The sequence below is a fragment of the Saccostrea cucullata genome, unplaced genomic scaffold (assembly GCF_032062105.1).
Source record: "Saccostrea cucullata isolate Sc308-1 unplaced genomic scaffold, CSIRO_AGI_Scuc_v1 ctg1629, whole genome shotgun sequence".
Taxonomy (NCBI): domain Eukaryota; kingdom Metazoa; phylum Mollusca; class Bivalvia; order Ostreida; family Ostreidae; genus Saccostrea; species Saccostrea cuccullata.
This window is the reverse complement of record NW_026938283.1, coordinates 7607-22257: the sequence shown is the minus strand read 5'-3', so window position 1 is coordinate 22257 and position 14651 is coordinate 7607. Positions and strand designations below refer to the sequence as shown.

The 14651-nt window shown below is 31.9% G+C and overlaps 1 protein-coding gene across 1 annotated transcript; it reads left to right on the top strand.

Annotated features, from left to right (window-relative positions):
* Window positions 1-885: 885 nt before the first annotated feature.
* Window positions 886-8527, top strand: LOC134249898 (uncharacterized). Its single transcript, XM_062732260.1, has 2 exons — window positions 886-938; window positions 7415-8527. The coding sequence occupies exon 2, from the start codon at window positions 7427-7429 to the stop codon at window positions 8267-8269; it is 843 nt and encodes a 280-aa protein (XP_062588244.1). The 5' UTR covers window positions 886-938; window positions 7415-7426; the 3' UTR covers window positions 8270-8527.
* Window positions 8528-14651: the final 6124 nt, after the last annotated feature.

Below are 14651 nucleotides of genomic sequence, written 5' to 3'. Positions count from 1 at the left end.
AGGAATTTTATGACAGTTTCGACACTAAAATTCTGTTTCAATCAAATAAAAACACCCATAATATAATTGTAACAACTTATCTATTTAACAACTAGTAGTTAAAAATTAAAAACAATAATTATTAAACAATAAATACTCAACCATTTACTTTCAAAACCGTTTAATCTCCTTGGTACTGGCGTCTGACAAGTTAACATTCATACCGACACATGCTTTGATTCACGCAATCTGATTGGTCGAAAAAAATGTATGCAAATCTATGGTTGGTCAAGAGGGAAAACCCGAATAAACCCCCTAGAACGTCATATGAGGTACATCTGTGGGAAAGGCGTCTAGACCAAACAGAGAGCACCAACATTTCTTATCATTTAAGAAATAAACAGCAATATTAGAAAGTTCTCTGGGATATGAACTTTTAGTTGGTCACGTGATCATATTCTGTGAAGCCCGAAGTGCTTCTCAGAATCTTGTGCAGCCCGAAGGGCTTCTCAGTAGATTTGATCACGTACCAACTAAAAGTTCATTTCCCAGTTAACTTTTTAATTAATTGTTGTTCATTACTTATATTTACAGTTGAAACGAATACATTTCGAGCTAGATTTTATTTATTACACGAACGGAACAACGCATTGCTATGTAGTGACGCGCAATAACGTAGTAGTTGTTTGGTCAAAATATCACATCGCTCTGTGATCCTGTCGCGCTATGACCTCTGACCCCCAAATGAAATTCAAAAAGAATTGAACGTATTTTCTCTTCAATAGGTTCAATTAAGAAAGATATTTGCAAATGTATATATCTAATAATAAACAATTAACCCCTTGTCTCATTAAAAAAAAATATTTACAATTGTGACACTTTCTGGCTGCCGTAGGAGACGCACAATTTAGATTGAAAACGAAAGTGGACTTTTCTACGCAGGACATTAATTCTAGCAGGTAAAAATAAAAAAGAAGGTTAACGATGTATCGTTGAAAAATATAACATTTCTTTAAGTCAATTAATATTGACTTTTTAGACGATCGTCAATCAATCTCACAAAATGCTGCGCTGGAAAACAATAATTCAAAAAATAGGTCAGTGTTATGGGGTGTTGATGGGTTCTTTCTTTCATATACAAAGTTTATCATTGGTTTCATTAAAGTCAAACATCCAATCGAAGACTAATATGATGATCAAATTGTGAAATTTTACCACGTTCGATCAAGCAAAGTGACACGCTTTTATTGGTCTGATAAAATACCAAACAGTATGAAATATCCCAAACAAGCTAAAAGTAAACACCCCGTACATGCTAAAGAATGTGTTTTTCTCAGTGCAAAAAAAAAGAGGATTCAGTATGTGGTAATTAGAAAGTGACATGTCTTACGGGTAGTCAAAATACAAAAAAACCCTTTCTGGACTTTTTTGAGAAGTGCTTACTCTTTGGACTTTTACGAGAAGCGCTGACTATTACAGTTGACAGCTTACTTTTACACTAGAACATTTAATGTACGGAAACTCTTTTACGATATAAATATATACCTCAACATTTATTTCAACCAAATAACTGGTTATTCGTCAATCGGTTAAAAAATTGTCCAAACATACGATTTTAAAAAAAAAATTGTGTGGTGAATATCTAGTTCATAAGTAAACTCTGTGCCAAAAATGACAAATATTGACTGCCTAGTTTGTCCTGCAGCCACGCTCAAAATGAGGTCATTTTTATTGGTTCTACATGTCAATTTACATAGGATTATATAGGGAAATCGGACAATACCTTCTTCATTTATCAATAAAAAAAGACACAAACATAGGATTTTTTTTAATTTATACATCATCTTCAAATCTTCACCTTTTGAAAAATAAAAAGAAAAATTGGGTGGTACAAATGTATTGGCTAAATTTTCTTATCAGTAACAAAACTTGCTAAAACTTTTACTGATTTATCTGTTATATTGATTTATCAGGAAATGCAGGTTTTGAATGAATTCAAATTGAATGCAGAATATACACCCATCAACACTTACACTTAAATATTTACGTTCGCTGTGTTTTTCTACTAAGCCAACTGTGAAATTGATTTGAAAATAATTTTCGTGTATACTCACGCGTAGAAATATACACGGAGAAACGTGCCTCACAATAGGGCTACAACGACGTTGGTAAAAGTATAACAATTTAGGGCAGCGAGGAATTCAAATATTGAATATATTTTCGATGCTTCCAAACAAGTAAAATGTAAATACAAGGAATGTTTTTAAGTTTAGTTTGAGTTATTGGTGTGCGAATCACACAGACTTGTCACGTAGGTATATTTTTCATGAAGCGCTAGCGCGCTTCATGAAATATGCCTACGTGACAAGTCTGTGTGATTCACACACCAATAACTCATACAAACCTTAAAAACATTCCTTAATTGTCTTTTAGTTTAAAGCACTTATGTTAATACAATTATAGATCATTGAATGTTCAAGGTCATATTTATAAGGTAAAGGTGATGAAATTCAATTATCTAGAACTGTCCAAAGTGGACTAAAACCCACAGCTAGGTTTTTCAGAGACGGTGTAAAGTCACTAATAAATACTGGTATTGGTATTCATCAGTTTATTTTTTCTTTACTGATAATTGATCATTTTAGATTTGTAATAAATGAAACAAAGGTGTAGCCTACTTCAACATCGATACTAATGATATCGACTGAATACAAGTTATGAACATTTCCTTTTAGTGACCTTGAACTTGCTTTTGGATCTCTTTGGGTGATCTTGGATCAAAGTCCTGACAAACTCAAGTAATAAGTCATTTTGTGTAAAATGGGAACTTACAAAATTTACACATAAAAAAAGACATGAAAAGACACAAATTATGAACTTTTTCTTTCACTGACCTTAATCTTTCATGAATGACATAGAGTCAAGGTCATAACACGCTCTAAGGTCTAAAGGAACATACTTTTTGTGAAGTTGTAGAATCAAGTTTTTCAACAAGAAAGATATGGATCGAACACCGATTATGAACTTTTTCTTAAGTTTTTCAACTTGCCCAAATGATCTTGGGACAAGGTCATGACACACTTTCTATGAAGTAGATGATCTAATCCTCCTCCATAAGAAAGATATGGACCAGACATGTTTGCATAGACAGACAGGGTGATTCCTATATACCTCCCCCCAACTAATTGTTTGCCCGGGTATGATAATTAATAAAATATGCAATTATTGAATATGACCAGATGGTATTCTTGCATATGTTTAATATATATTGTGAGAGAGAATGCATGATCATATATCTTAATAAATGTACATTCTTGCTAACATTTTTTTTAATCGAAATTTTAAGATCACTGGTCAAGGCCAATTGTAGGGAAGTTGAAAATAAAAACTTACATAAAACAGTTCATGAATGGCTATAACATGCCTTTATATTTTATATGTTAAGAGACTGTGTAAATAATACAACAACACTGATTATAATGTAGGAATTGAATCAAATTATAATCCAAAACTTATAACAGGATATTTTTTGATATTTGATAAAAGGAATGTTCTATAATTTGTGGTTGGATATGCTTTTTCTCCAACTTATGCTTTTTATCCCTTCGCCAAGCCCCAGGGATAAAATACACACAACGTGCATAAAATCAAATTCTGAATCCTATACAATGGGACATTCTATATTTATTTAAGATTTAATCATTCTATTAAAGGCTGTACATTCATATGAAATTAACAGAATATGTATTGTTAAGGTAAGTTAATGTTCTACTCCATAGCAAGGTTTAAGTAGTGCCTACATTTCTTTGTAATAAGAAAAAAAGTAAAATATAGGAATTAAAATAACATTTTTAGAGTTTCACCAGGATATGACATTAGTGGCCTTTAGATTGTGTCTATGCATTTGCAAATACGCACCACTTGGTTGTTCGTGTTTCGCATGACAGACCATACGGAAAAAAAGGGCAAACAAACTACCCCGATACTAATTACTAACAAACCACTATGGTTTGAAAGTAGTTTAATAGTATAGCAAATCACATGCAAATGAGCTAACAAACTATACTCTAACAAACTACTATCAAACCACTCTTACAAACTACTATCAAACCACGCTAACAAACTACTATCAAACCATTCTAACAAACTTCTAACAAATCACTGGAAACAAATCCATCAGCAAAACACTAGATTTGAATTTTCCTTTACAAATCCACAAGTCTTTGAAAACACCTAAAACAGTCACATTTTGAAACACATTTTGAAATATTCATCAAGTCTTGTTTCAGAGTGGTGTTTTAAATTCCAGGATTCACAAGTTTAGCCAATGCAAGTGCAACAATCCAACATGTTCCCTTTTGTTTAGGAGATGCAATTCCAAGTCAACGTCTATTTACTTATCACATATTTAAGTATACTTCCCATAATCCAATGCATAACTGATATAAACTAGTATAGGAATTATAAGGTCAATCTGAAAATAAATAAAAACCCAAAGCTAGTAAAAAGCATACACATCAGTCCACATTCACAGAAGGTTAATTACTGTAGTCCATCCTTATTTTAGGTTAAAAGGAACTTCATGACATGCATTAAATACCTCTTCTGTATCCAGATCCATCTTTTAATAATGTTAAATGCTGCTTTTTCCAGTCAGGGATCCTATAGAATGATACTAACAGTTTGAATGTTCTTTCACCAGTTTCTTTGTTTCTGACCTGCTTGCTGGTTTGAAAATTGGTGCAAATAGCTAACACCGGATGTAAAGATTAAGCTGTTCTTGGAAACTTCAACAATTCTAGATAATTCAACCTTAAACATTTCAGTAAAGTAATTTCCCATGTGGTTAGATGCAAATGCTATACTAATAAAACACTGTTGCAAGATACCAAGTCTAACAAACTATAAAGAAATCACAATCAGCAGAAATGAAAGACTAACAAACCACTTTACTTATTTTCAGAAACTGTGGTTTGTTTGTGTTTCATTGAATGCTATACTATCAAACTACTTTAACAAACCACGAAAATATAGTTTGTTGGTAGTTTGTTGATGGTTTAATAGTAGTTTGTTAAAAATCTTTTCCGTTTGGGAGACCTTTATCTGGTATATGACATTGCCTTTATCAGTAAAGCTAATTTTCTATAAGTATTTGGTGAAATCTATTATAGTTTTACCGTATATTTAATAAGATGAAATGTAAATAAATTTTAAAAATACATATCTACATGTAACATGTCCGACACAAGAAAATATTTTTTTCACATGTTCTTCTCTTGCTCGAACTTGCCCACCGATTAAAAATTAGGGGAAATGTTTACAAAGGTCATGTGAAAATTACACATTTTATTAATGATTTATTCCTATATGTTTATTCCTTTCATCTTCTGGACTTAACTGCTCAGAAACAAAAATTAAATGTCGAATTATTTCTTTTAATTTTTATGTGGAATTGGTACATGAACAGGGTGAAAATGAAAGTGTTTGCCGAAAAACCGGAAGTGCATACATTTATATTTTTGATCATATTTTAATGAATCTAACAGAGTGAAAACTTTTAGAGTTATTGTTTTTAGATTATTTTAATACGAATGACCATTTAAAACCGCTTACGAATTATTTTCCACTGAGTTTTTGTTTTTCGGCTTATGCTCGTCATCTTGCACAGAAAGCGCGAATTTTTAAACCTGCGACCTACCTTAAAGAAAACAACAATCACCCTACCCCCAACTTCCTGTCTTAACATGTTAGAGCCCCAAACAACATAAGGGGCACTATTATAACCACTAGAAAGGTGTTCTCTATTATCATTTCCGTACCTCCATACAAGATGCAGGTATAAATGTCACGAAAACCGTCAACTGTGAAAGTCAGTGCTTAAAAAGTTGTCCTTAAAAAAAGAGAACAACACTACCCTCAACTTCCGGCCTTCACAGATTTTTTTCTACTTTATTTAGGGGCACCAAATTCGTTTTGTCATTTTTTCCTACATTCTATTCCTCATAAACTCGTAAGCGACATCCTTTATTGTTTTTACTTCAACATGATCAATTTCAAAATTGATTAAAGTTCTTTTAAAAGTAGTAGCATTAAAAAGATTTTTTAATTGTTTTTTAACTCATCTGAGCTGAAAGCTCAAGTTACCTTTTCTGATCAACCGATGCCCGTCGTCCATTTGTCTAGCTGTCTGTCTGTCTGTAAACTTCACATTTTCAACTTCTTCTCAAGAACTGCTGAGCCAATTTCATTGATATATATAGGAAAATTCAAACTTGCCACAAAGCCATAATTCATCATATTTATATAGGGGATTTCAAAGTTGTTCAAATTTGAAATTCAAGTGCAGATAATTTTTACATGGGATTCTTTAAAAATCTGAAAATTTGGTGACATATTTTAAAAATCTTCTTCTCAAGAACCACTCTGCCAGGAAATATATAGATTCTTTAAAAATCTTCTTTTCAAAAATGACAAAGCCAGAATTCATCGTATACCGGTATATTTGGAAGCATGCTAAGGTAGTGAAGATTCAAGTTTGTTCAAATTATGACCCCCAGGGGTAGGGCGGGGCCAAAATGGCCAACCAAACTTTTACATAGAAATATATAGGAAAATTCGTTAAAAATCTTCTTCTCAAGAATAGCAAATTCATAATTCATCATATTTAAATGGGAGCATGCTCAGGTAGTGTAGATTCAAGTTTATTCAAATCATCCCCCCCCCCCCCTCGGTGTAGGGCGGGGCCAAAATGGCCGAACAAAGTTTTACATACAGGAAAATTCTTTAAAAATCATTTTCTAAAATATAGCAAATCCATGATTGGTCATGGGATTTCTTTTGGATTTAAACTTTACAATAAAAAACCATTTTCTACTTTTTCCTAGCCTTAGTGCTCAGGTGAGCGATATGGCCCATGGGCCTCTTGTCATATAATTGTACACTGCATCACTGGTAATTTTTATTTACAATATATCACGACTAAACCATAATTAAATATCTACCTATCTACCTGATAACGTACACACCAACAAATGTTAGTTCTCTGAACATGCTGAATGCCTTTTTGATATCTTCAAATCTAAATACAAAAAGAAAAAATGTTGAACTTCATTATCAAGACTGATGTACATACTGTCAATTCAATTACATTTTACTTGCAAAAACTTGAAATCATCGGTGGCCCAAAAAAGTAGTTTATTTTTTATTTAGAAATTAAATAGAACAAGGATCAAAATTCGATAAAATCGTGTCTCATTTCCTAGCATTACTATCAAATATTAACTATGAGAAAATGAGTACGAGTATGTCGTAAACATACAACTGTACTTTGTGTAAATACCATGTTTAAGGAGATGTTTATGAAAAAAAAATTTGAAAAGCAACAACTGTCAAATATAAATGTGTTTTTTTAATTCGAATGTTGTTTTCATGATAGGTTAACAAGGTTATGCAAGCCCAAGTTTTGACTGCTGTTGTGAAGGACATGGAAATAATAAGAACAATAAATTATGAACAGAAGTATATAACTGATCTAAAATATGCAGATAATGGAAAGGTGTGTGTTTCTGTTGTAAACACGAAAGAGAACAGCCCTTCTAATTGTGAATTAAGATACGGTCCTATTCAATTTTTTTCTACCCATGGGGCCTGTTTGTGTTTTACTCATGACGGATATAAGAAAAATATCATTTTTTCAAATAATAAATCATTGTTGGTTTATAAAACACCCAGGTCCAAAGGATTACCTTCATTTTGGCCTTTGCCAGATGAATCATTGGATGGATACACCCCTACTGGAATAGGAGTGTGTAAATCAGGAGCCATTTTGGTTTCTCACTGGAACCATCAGATGCATGACCGTTCACTGGGTAAAGTTTTCAAGTTATCTCAAGGTGTAGGCAAACTCTTTGAAATAGAGGCGGACAAAAATCGACCCCTTTTTATCTGCCCGACATATATAACAGAAAACGGAAATGGTGACATTTGTGTTTCTGATGTGAATGCCGTGGTCGTCACAGACAGAGGTGGCTTTCTCAGATTTTGTTACACGGGAGCACAAAGCGACCCTCAGTTTGATCCATACGGCATTTGTTGTGATTCCATGAATAACATCATTGTAGCGGACATGTTGAAAAATAGAATTCACGTGATCAACCAGAATGGCGAGCTGCTTCACTTCATTCAGTACAAAGACATGTACATGCCACGTTCTCTCTGTATAGACGAGCATGACAATCTGTATGTGGGTGAATGGTCGTCTGAGGAAATCAAAGTCCTCTTACTTCAATGACTTTAAATTATTTTATCCATAAAAGACTTCTTTTAAACATTTTTTTTCATATTATGTTATCGTATTGTATTTCTTATATGGATTGATATAATATAATTTGCATCATATTGGTTTAAAAAATCATTTTAATTAGTATGCATTTTACTGTATATAACTGTTAATGTAAAAGTCTGTTGAACATGTCAGAGAAGTGCATTCATGTGGTATTTTTTTTCGTTTCAATGAATTGTCTTGTATTTCTTCTGAGCAATATGTTGCTACATTATAAATCACCCATTTCTACAAAAAGGAGAAAGTTGCTTGTTGTACGGATGGTTGTTTGTGAAACATTAATCCATATAAAGAGAGAACACTTTATTGTCTGGAAAATTTCACTTGCTTTATATCAAAACACGTGAAACAAATATTCAATAAATACAATGACTTATCTAATAGGAAATGTGTATTAAAATGAGTGACCACGTGTTCAATCGATGCACGTGATATAATAACTTACACAGATAGCACATGATACATATGTTGTAAAACGTTAATTTTGCAGAAACAGGAGTCTCCCACTAACTCACTCTTCCAAATGCATTATATGTAATTCCAACATAACTGTCTGAGCAAATCTCAGAGCATCAGAAGTTTTTTTAGGAACATTGCATCGAATATTCAAATCTTGAGAAATGGGCGATTTTTTATGTATCGATTAAATCGTTATTCGATAGGAAGACCTAAACGTTTCATTCAAACGAAGGCGCTTCATTTATTGGATTAATTTAGATGATGATAGGGTTAATTTGTGTGTATTTGCCATATATATTTTTGATTGCATAATTTCTGGTCTGGTTTTAATGACAAATCTTTGAACAAAATAATGGATATATTTAACCATATTCATTTTTTTGTCGATATGTCAATATGAATCTTCACGATCTTATCATTTTTTATTAGACCATGTTAAATGTTACACTCTTTTCTTTTAGAGATAAGTTGTATATTTATATTTTAAGTAAAATAATACCTTTAATTGAAATTTTACATGACTGTATACGTGCTCAAATAAAGTTATCTTTAATAGTATTTTGATTTTTCTCTTTAGTTATGATGTTAAGTAAGGGAAAGAAATGGAAATAAAAATGTCATTGTATTATGAAACTATCTAGTTATACAAATTCATGATCAATTATCAAAAGCTTTTTCATTGCTTGAAGAAGCTAGGATTCAGGTTCCACAGTATATTGAGGCATTAAAGAGGCATAAAGAGGCAGGACAAGCACTGAGAAATATTGGTTGACAAAATGCAAGTACTATGCAAGGCTGTAAGAGGATAATATAGGCTGGAACATTATAATATGAAATACATGTATGTTAACGTCATCGAGGAAAAGATGAATCAACTTTAAAAAGTTTCTATTTAACATAAAATTAAACTCTTTTTTGCTCATTTTAAAATCTTGTTAAGGCTCTTAACAAAACACCCATGGATTTTATTTTAACCCATTTCTTAAAAACACAAAAATAATCATTAAAACTAAAACAAAATAATTTATTAAATATAATTTGTATAGAATATGAACTTATCTAGCATTGAAGCTGCACAGGGACAAGGAATGTAGAGAATATCGCTAGAGTGATAAGCGTATACGAGACTTGCATCAAAAGTGCAAGGGCATAGACTATTTTGTTTGAGCTGAAATATGGAATATTTATTGCTTATATAGTGTATATTTTGAAAAGTGCTGGGAGTTTATCCCGGTCTGCATAACACTGTTTTTATTTATAACAGAATTTAAGCGAAGTGGGAATTTTTGCTATTATACACATTTCCGGCAAAGTTTTTGTTACTTCCCGAACACCACAGACTAGCCCTCAGCACTTCTTGGGTACAGGAAATTCACATCTTTAAACGTGTATCAGTTTTTTTCTGATGCCCTTGTACTATCCTCATTTCCTTCCTTCAGCTTAACAATTCTATTTTTATACAAGTCACGTGACAAACAGCTGATACATGCGGTATAACTGGTACTGTGTACGACTCAGTCCTGTCCCTTATTGATAACTATATTGCATTTTCTACGGGTATTCAGTAGCTTTGTTACAATTTTTTAAAAGGTGCTAAAGTGACATTTTCGATATCGGCCCTTAACATAGCCGAGTGGTCTAATTTTCTTTATTTTTACACATTTTATCCTAACCTAATTGAATCATTTTTTTAATTTTTGTAAAAATTGAATAATAAATGTGAATTTTCAATTTTAACGCTACACATGTTCAACTTTTACTTAACATTTTACTCAAATTTTCCAGTATCAATATAATTTACTGGTTCAAAGTAAAAAAAAATAGGTTGTTTTAAAGTATTACACAAATATATCAATTGATAATTCTAAAATAATGCTCATTCTCAAGTCGAATGTCTGATTTCACAATCTTCTTACAGGGGTCTGATAGGCCAGAGTTCAGACTTTGTGGGCAAAAAAAAAAATTAAAAATAAAATAAAAACGAGTGGTTTATTTTTTTTCATATCAAATATAAAGAGAGATTTTGTATCCTACAAAATATCAAAGTTTTTGAAAAATTGAATTTTCGGAAAACAATTGGCTTATCTACTGTGTCCTACTTTAATACGTTTTCGTCTTTAAATCGCCCTATGTTTAGAGTTTGTTTTAATCCCGTAATAAAAAGTTTTTTTTCCAGAGTAACAAGGATAATTCTCTGAAATGTTTTTTCCCTTTCAAGATATAACTGAAAAATTGCTGACAAAACTTTAATCAATAACGATTAAAATTTGACTCTTCTTACAAGCCATAATTGACGCATGATATATTATATCATAATTGAACTTTCCAGATGTAGGACGTTCGCTGAGACGATTAGATCCCAACAGGTAAAGTTGAATGTACGTATTACATGTTTTCTTAGCAATTTACTGTTCGAAATAGAAATGTTACACTGCTAATGCACTGAGCATTTTGATTTAAAAATCTAACGTCCAATCCCTTAACAAATATGCTCTTGGTCTATGTAAATTGTTAGTACATGTATATCTATTTCCTGTTAATCATTTACTGTAAACAAACATTTAGCCGCGTGCGAGAAATTTTCGCGAAGTTATCGCGAATATTTTTTCGAATTCTATCTAATGTTTCTCTACTCATTGGGCCTGTTTATGTTATATCAATGGTGGAGGTTACGGTATAGGTTACGAAAATTTCATATATTCGAATAGCAGATCATTGTTGAGGTATAGCATTCGGTACAAAGATACAGGTCAAGTTTTGCTTTTGCAAAATAAGCCATTGAATGGATACACCCAAAATGGAATAGCAGTGTGTAAATCGGGATCCTTAATAGTTAGTCTATGGAATAATCAGGTGCATGACCGTTCTCTAGGTAAAGTACACAAGTTATCTTTTGCTGGAGATAAACTTTTTTGAAATAAAATAAGACAAAAATCGTCCCCTTTTCATCTGCCCGTCCTACGTAGCAGAAAACGGCAATGGAGACATCTGCGTTTCTGACGTGAATGCTGTGGTCGTCACTGACGCCGGAGGTTTACTGAGATTTAGATACAGAGGATTGTCAGATGATTCTTCCTTTGATCCATACCGCATCTGTTGTGATTCCAATAATAACATCATTGTAGCGGATATGGTGAAAAACAGAATCCACGTGATTGATCAAAATGGCGAGCTGCTTCATGCCACGTGTTTGCTGTATGGATGAACATGACGACTTGTATGTTGGAGAATGGTCGTCTGAAGACATCAAAGTACTTTCGTTTCAATGACTTAAAGTTATTTCATCTATAAAAAAACTTTTTAAAAACATTTTTTTTTCATATTATGTGATCATATATTCTATTGCTTAGATGGAAAAATATAAAATAGTATTTGCATCATAATTAAAAAAAAACGTTTTACAACATGTAATTAATTATGCATTTTAATTTACTTTATATAAATGTTAAGGTAAAAAACTTTTTATCATGTGAAAGAAGCGCCTTCAAGTAATATTTTTTATCGTGCCATTATGACGTGTCCTGTTAGTTAATAATGATTAACCATTTCTACCAAAAAGAGAAAGTGGGTTATTGTAAGAAGGGATTGTTGTGAAATTTAAATCTCTACCTAGAGTTATCGTTCCACTTATACCTCTGTCAACGTCTAAAAAGTAGTACGGAAGCGGAGGGACGTAATCTTTTTGTTGAAAATTGTCCACAAGAAGATTAACCATTAACATTTTTTATATATGTGTTAATGCTGCAAGTTGTTTGTCTATAAAAACTAAGTTATGTTTATATTTATCGGCAATGCATTTTAAATTTTCCACGTGTGTAATATCCTGCCGAGAAATAATCCCCTATAGGATATGGTGAAAAAGCGATATCTGATTCTAATTCGCATAAATTAACTTTTATTCAACATGTTAAAGAAGAATATAGAAGTCTTACATTCATAATTAAAGATGCAATTGGTGAAAGTTAGTTTTGCCAAGAATCTTGGCATTTAGACGTTGACAGAGGTGATCTAGCGAAGCGAACGGACAACTCTGGGTAGAGATTGATGAAATTTAAGTCTGCATTTAGAGAGAACCCTCTATTGTCAGAAAATTTTCACATGCTTTATTTCAATACATGTGGAACAAGTATTCCATTTATACCATGGCTAATCAAAGAGACAATGAACATCTACATGTGTAACATGTGTTCAATAGAAGCATATGTTCTAATTACTTAAACAGACATGGCAATTAAATATAAGTACATGAATACATAATCACATGTAGAAAATTGTTGAAATATGTTAATTTTGGAATAAACTTAATACACTCTTCAAAGTGCATTTTATCTAATTTTAGCATAACTCTTTGAGTTAGTTTCAGAGAATTGGGTGTCCGTCTATTAAATACATTGTGACGAATATTGCTTTATGTAATCTATAAAAATGATTGTGTCATTGTGTATCGATTGACATTTGATGAGTAGACATAAACGTTTCATTCATATGTAAAATGTCACCAAGGTGATTAATTTTGACGATGGATGAGTTACGTTGAGTGTTCTCTGCATAAATACTTCGTGATCATATAATAATTCCTTTTCTTGTCATACACCTTTGAATGAAATTCATTTTGTCAATGTTATGAACTTAAAAAAACAAACCATTTTTTTTTTGTTTGGAGAATTTGGTATTTGAAAAATTTGTTGTACCATTTTTTCATTTTACATTTGAAGAAAAGTTATACTTATCATTTCCCCTTATGACTACAACCATTTACCCACTGCTAAGACCAATACTATCTACATGATTCTAAGACTTGTTGGGCGTACAACCGGATCCACCCTATATATGACACTAAAGCATTTCAACCCCCATCCCTAGCCAACTCGTCTCATGTATTTAGAATCAATGTTAACCTTTGGGTAAATTTGGTGAACCAGAAGCGTATGTAACATACCCATGAATACAATAGAAACACAGGGTTTTAGCCACCGATCGGACTCAAACCCTGTGTATCTGGTTCCAATGCCGCCCACGCTTACCACTTTGTTATCATCCTCAAAGCAACTTCGTTCATCAATTGTTAAATATTTTTTAAGAGGCTAAGATTCAGTTTCTTTTTTAAATATAAACTGTACTCAGTATATCAAAGCACAAAGAGTCTGTTTTATCAGGCAAGTATTATGATTTTTTTTTATTTACAGAAAGGTACGTATTATTCAAATTAAAATAGCTATAAGAAGATGAGTAAGACTTGGTCATTATGAGTTTTGATATGAATACGTTCTTTAAAGTCATATATGGCGTATTTTTGATAAGTTCAGACTAACTAAAATTAAAAAGATCTTTCTCTTTCTTTTGATACTTAATATAAAGATAGGACTTTCCTGTAAATTACACAATTTAATCGATCGCTTTTCTTAGATATCGGAGATTTAAAACAATAACCGATTTATTTCCGACTCGGAATTAAATACAAGGCACAGTTTAAAGTCAATTTAACTATAGAAAAGTGGGTTATTTAAGTTCAAAATCGGCAAAAAATTAAATTTGAACGTAAATATAGCGAATATCATGTAATTCTACACTTGATCTCATTTTATTTTAGCTCAAATACGCCATTTATAGCTTTAAAAAAAGAAGTTTTTTCTTCTAATTATCAATACAAAACTATGAAATAACTTTTATGCAACGAAAAAAGTATCATTTTTTAATGGTTCTTAAGATTATTTTTCTTGATGCTGCCCTATGTAACATGGAATCTTTGTCTCGTAAAAGTGATAAAAGGTCATTTTCTCTGTAAAAAGTTTTCCCGTTCAAAATATTATTGGAAATTTTTTTAAAAGGCTTTAAAGAAATTATTACTTTTCTTGCCTGCCATAACTGACGC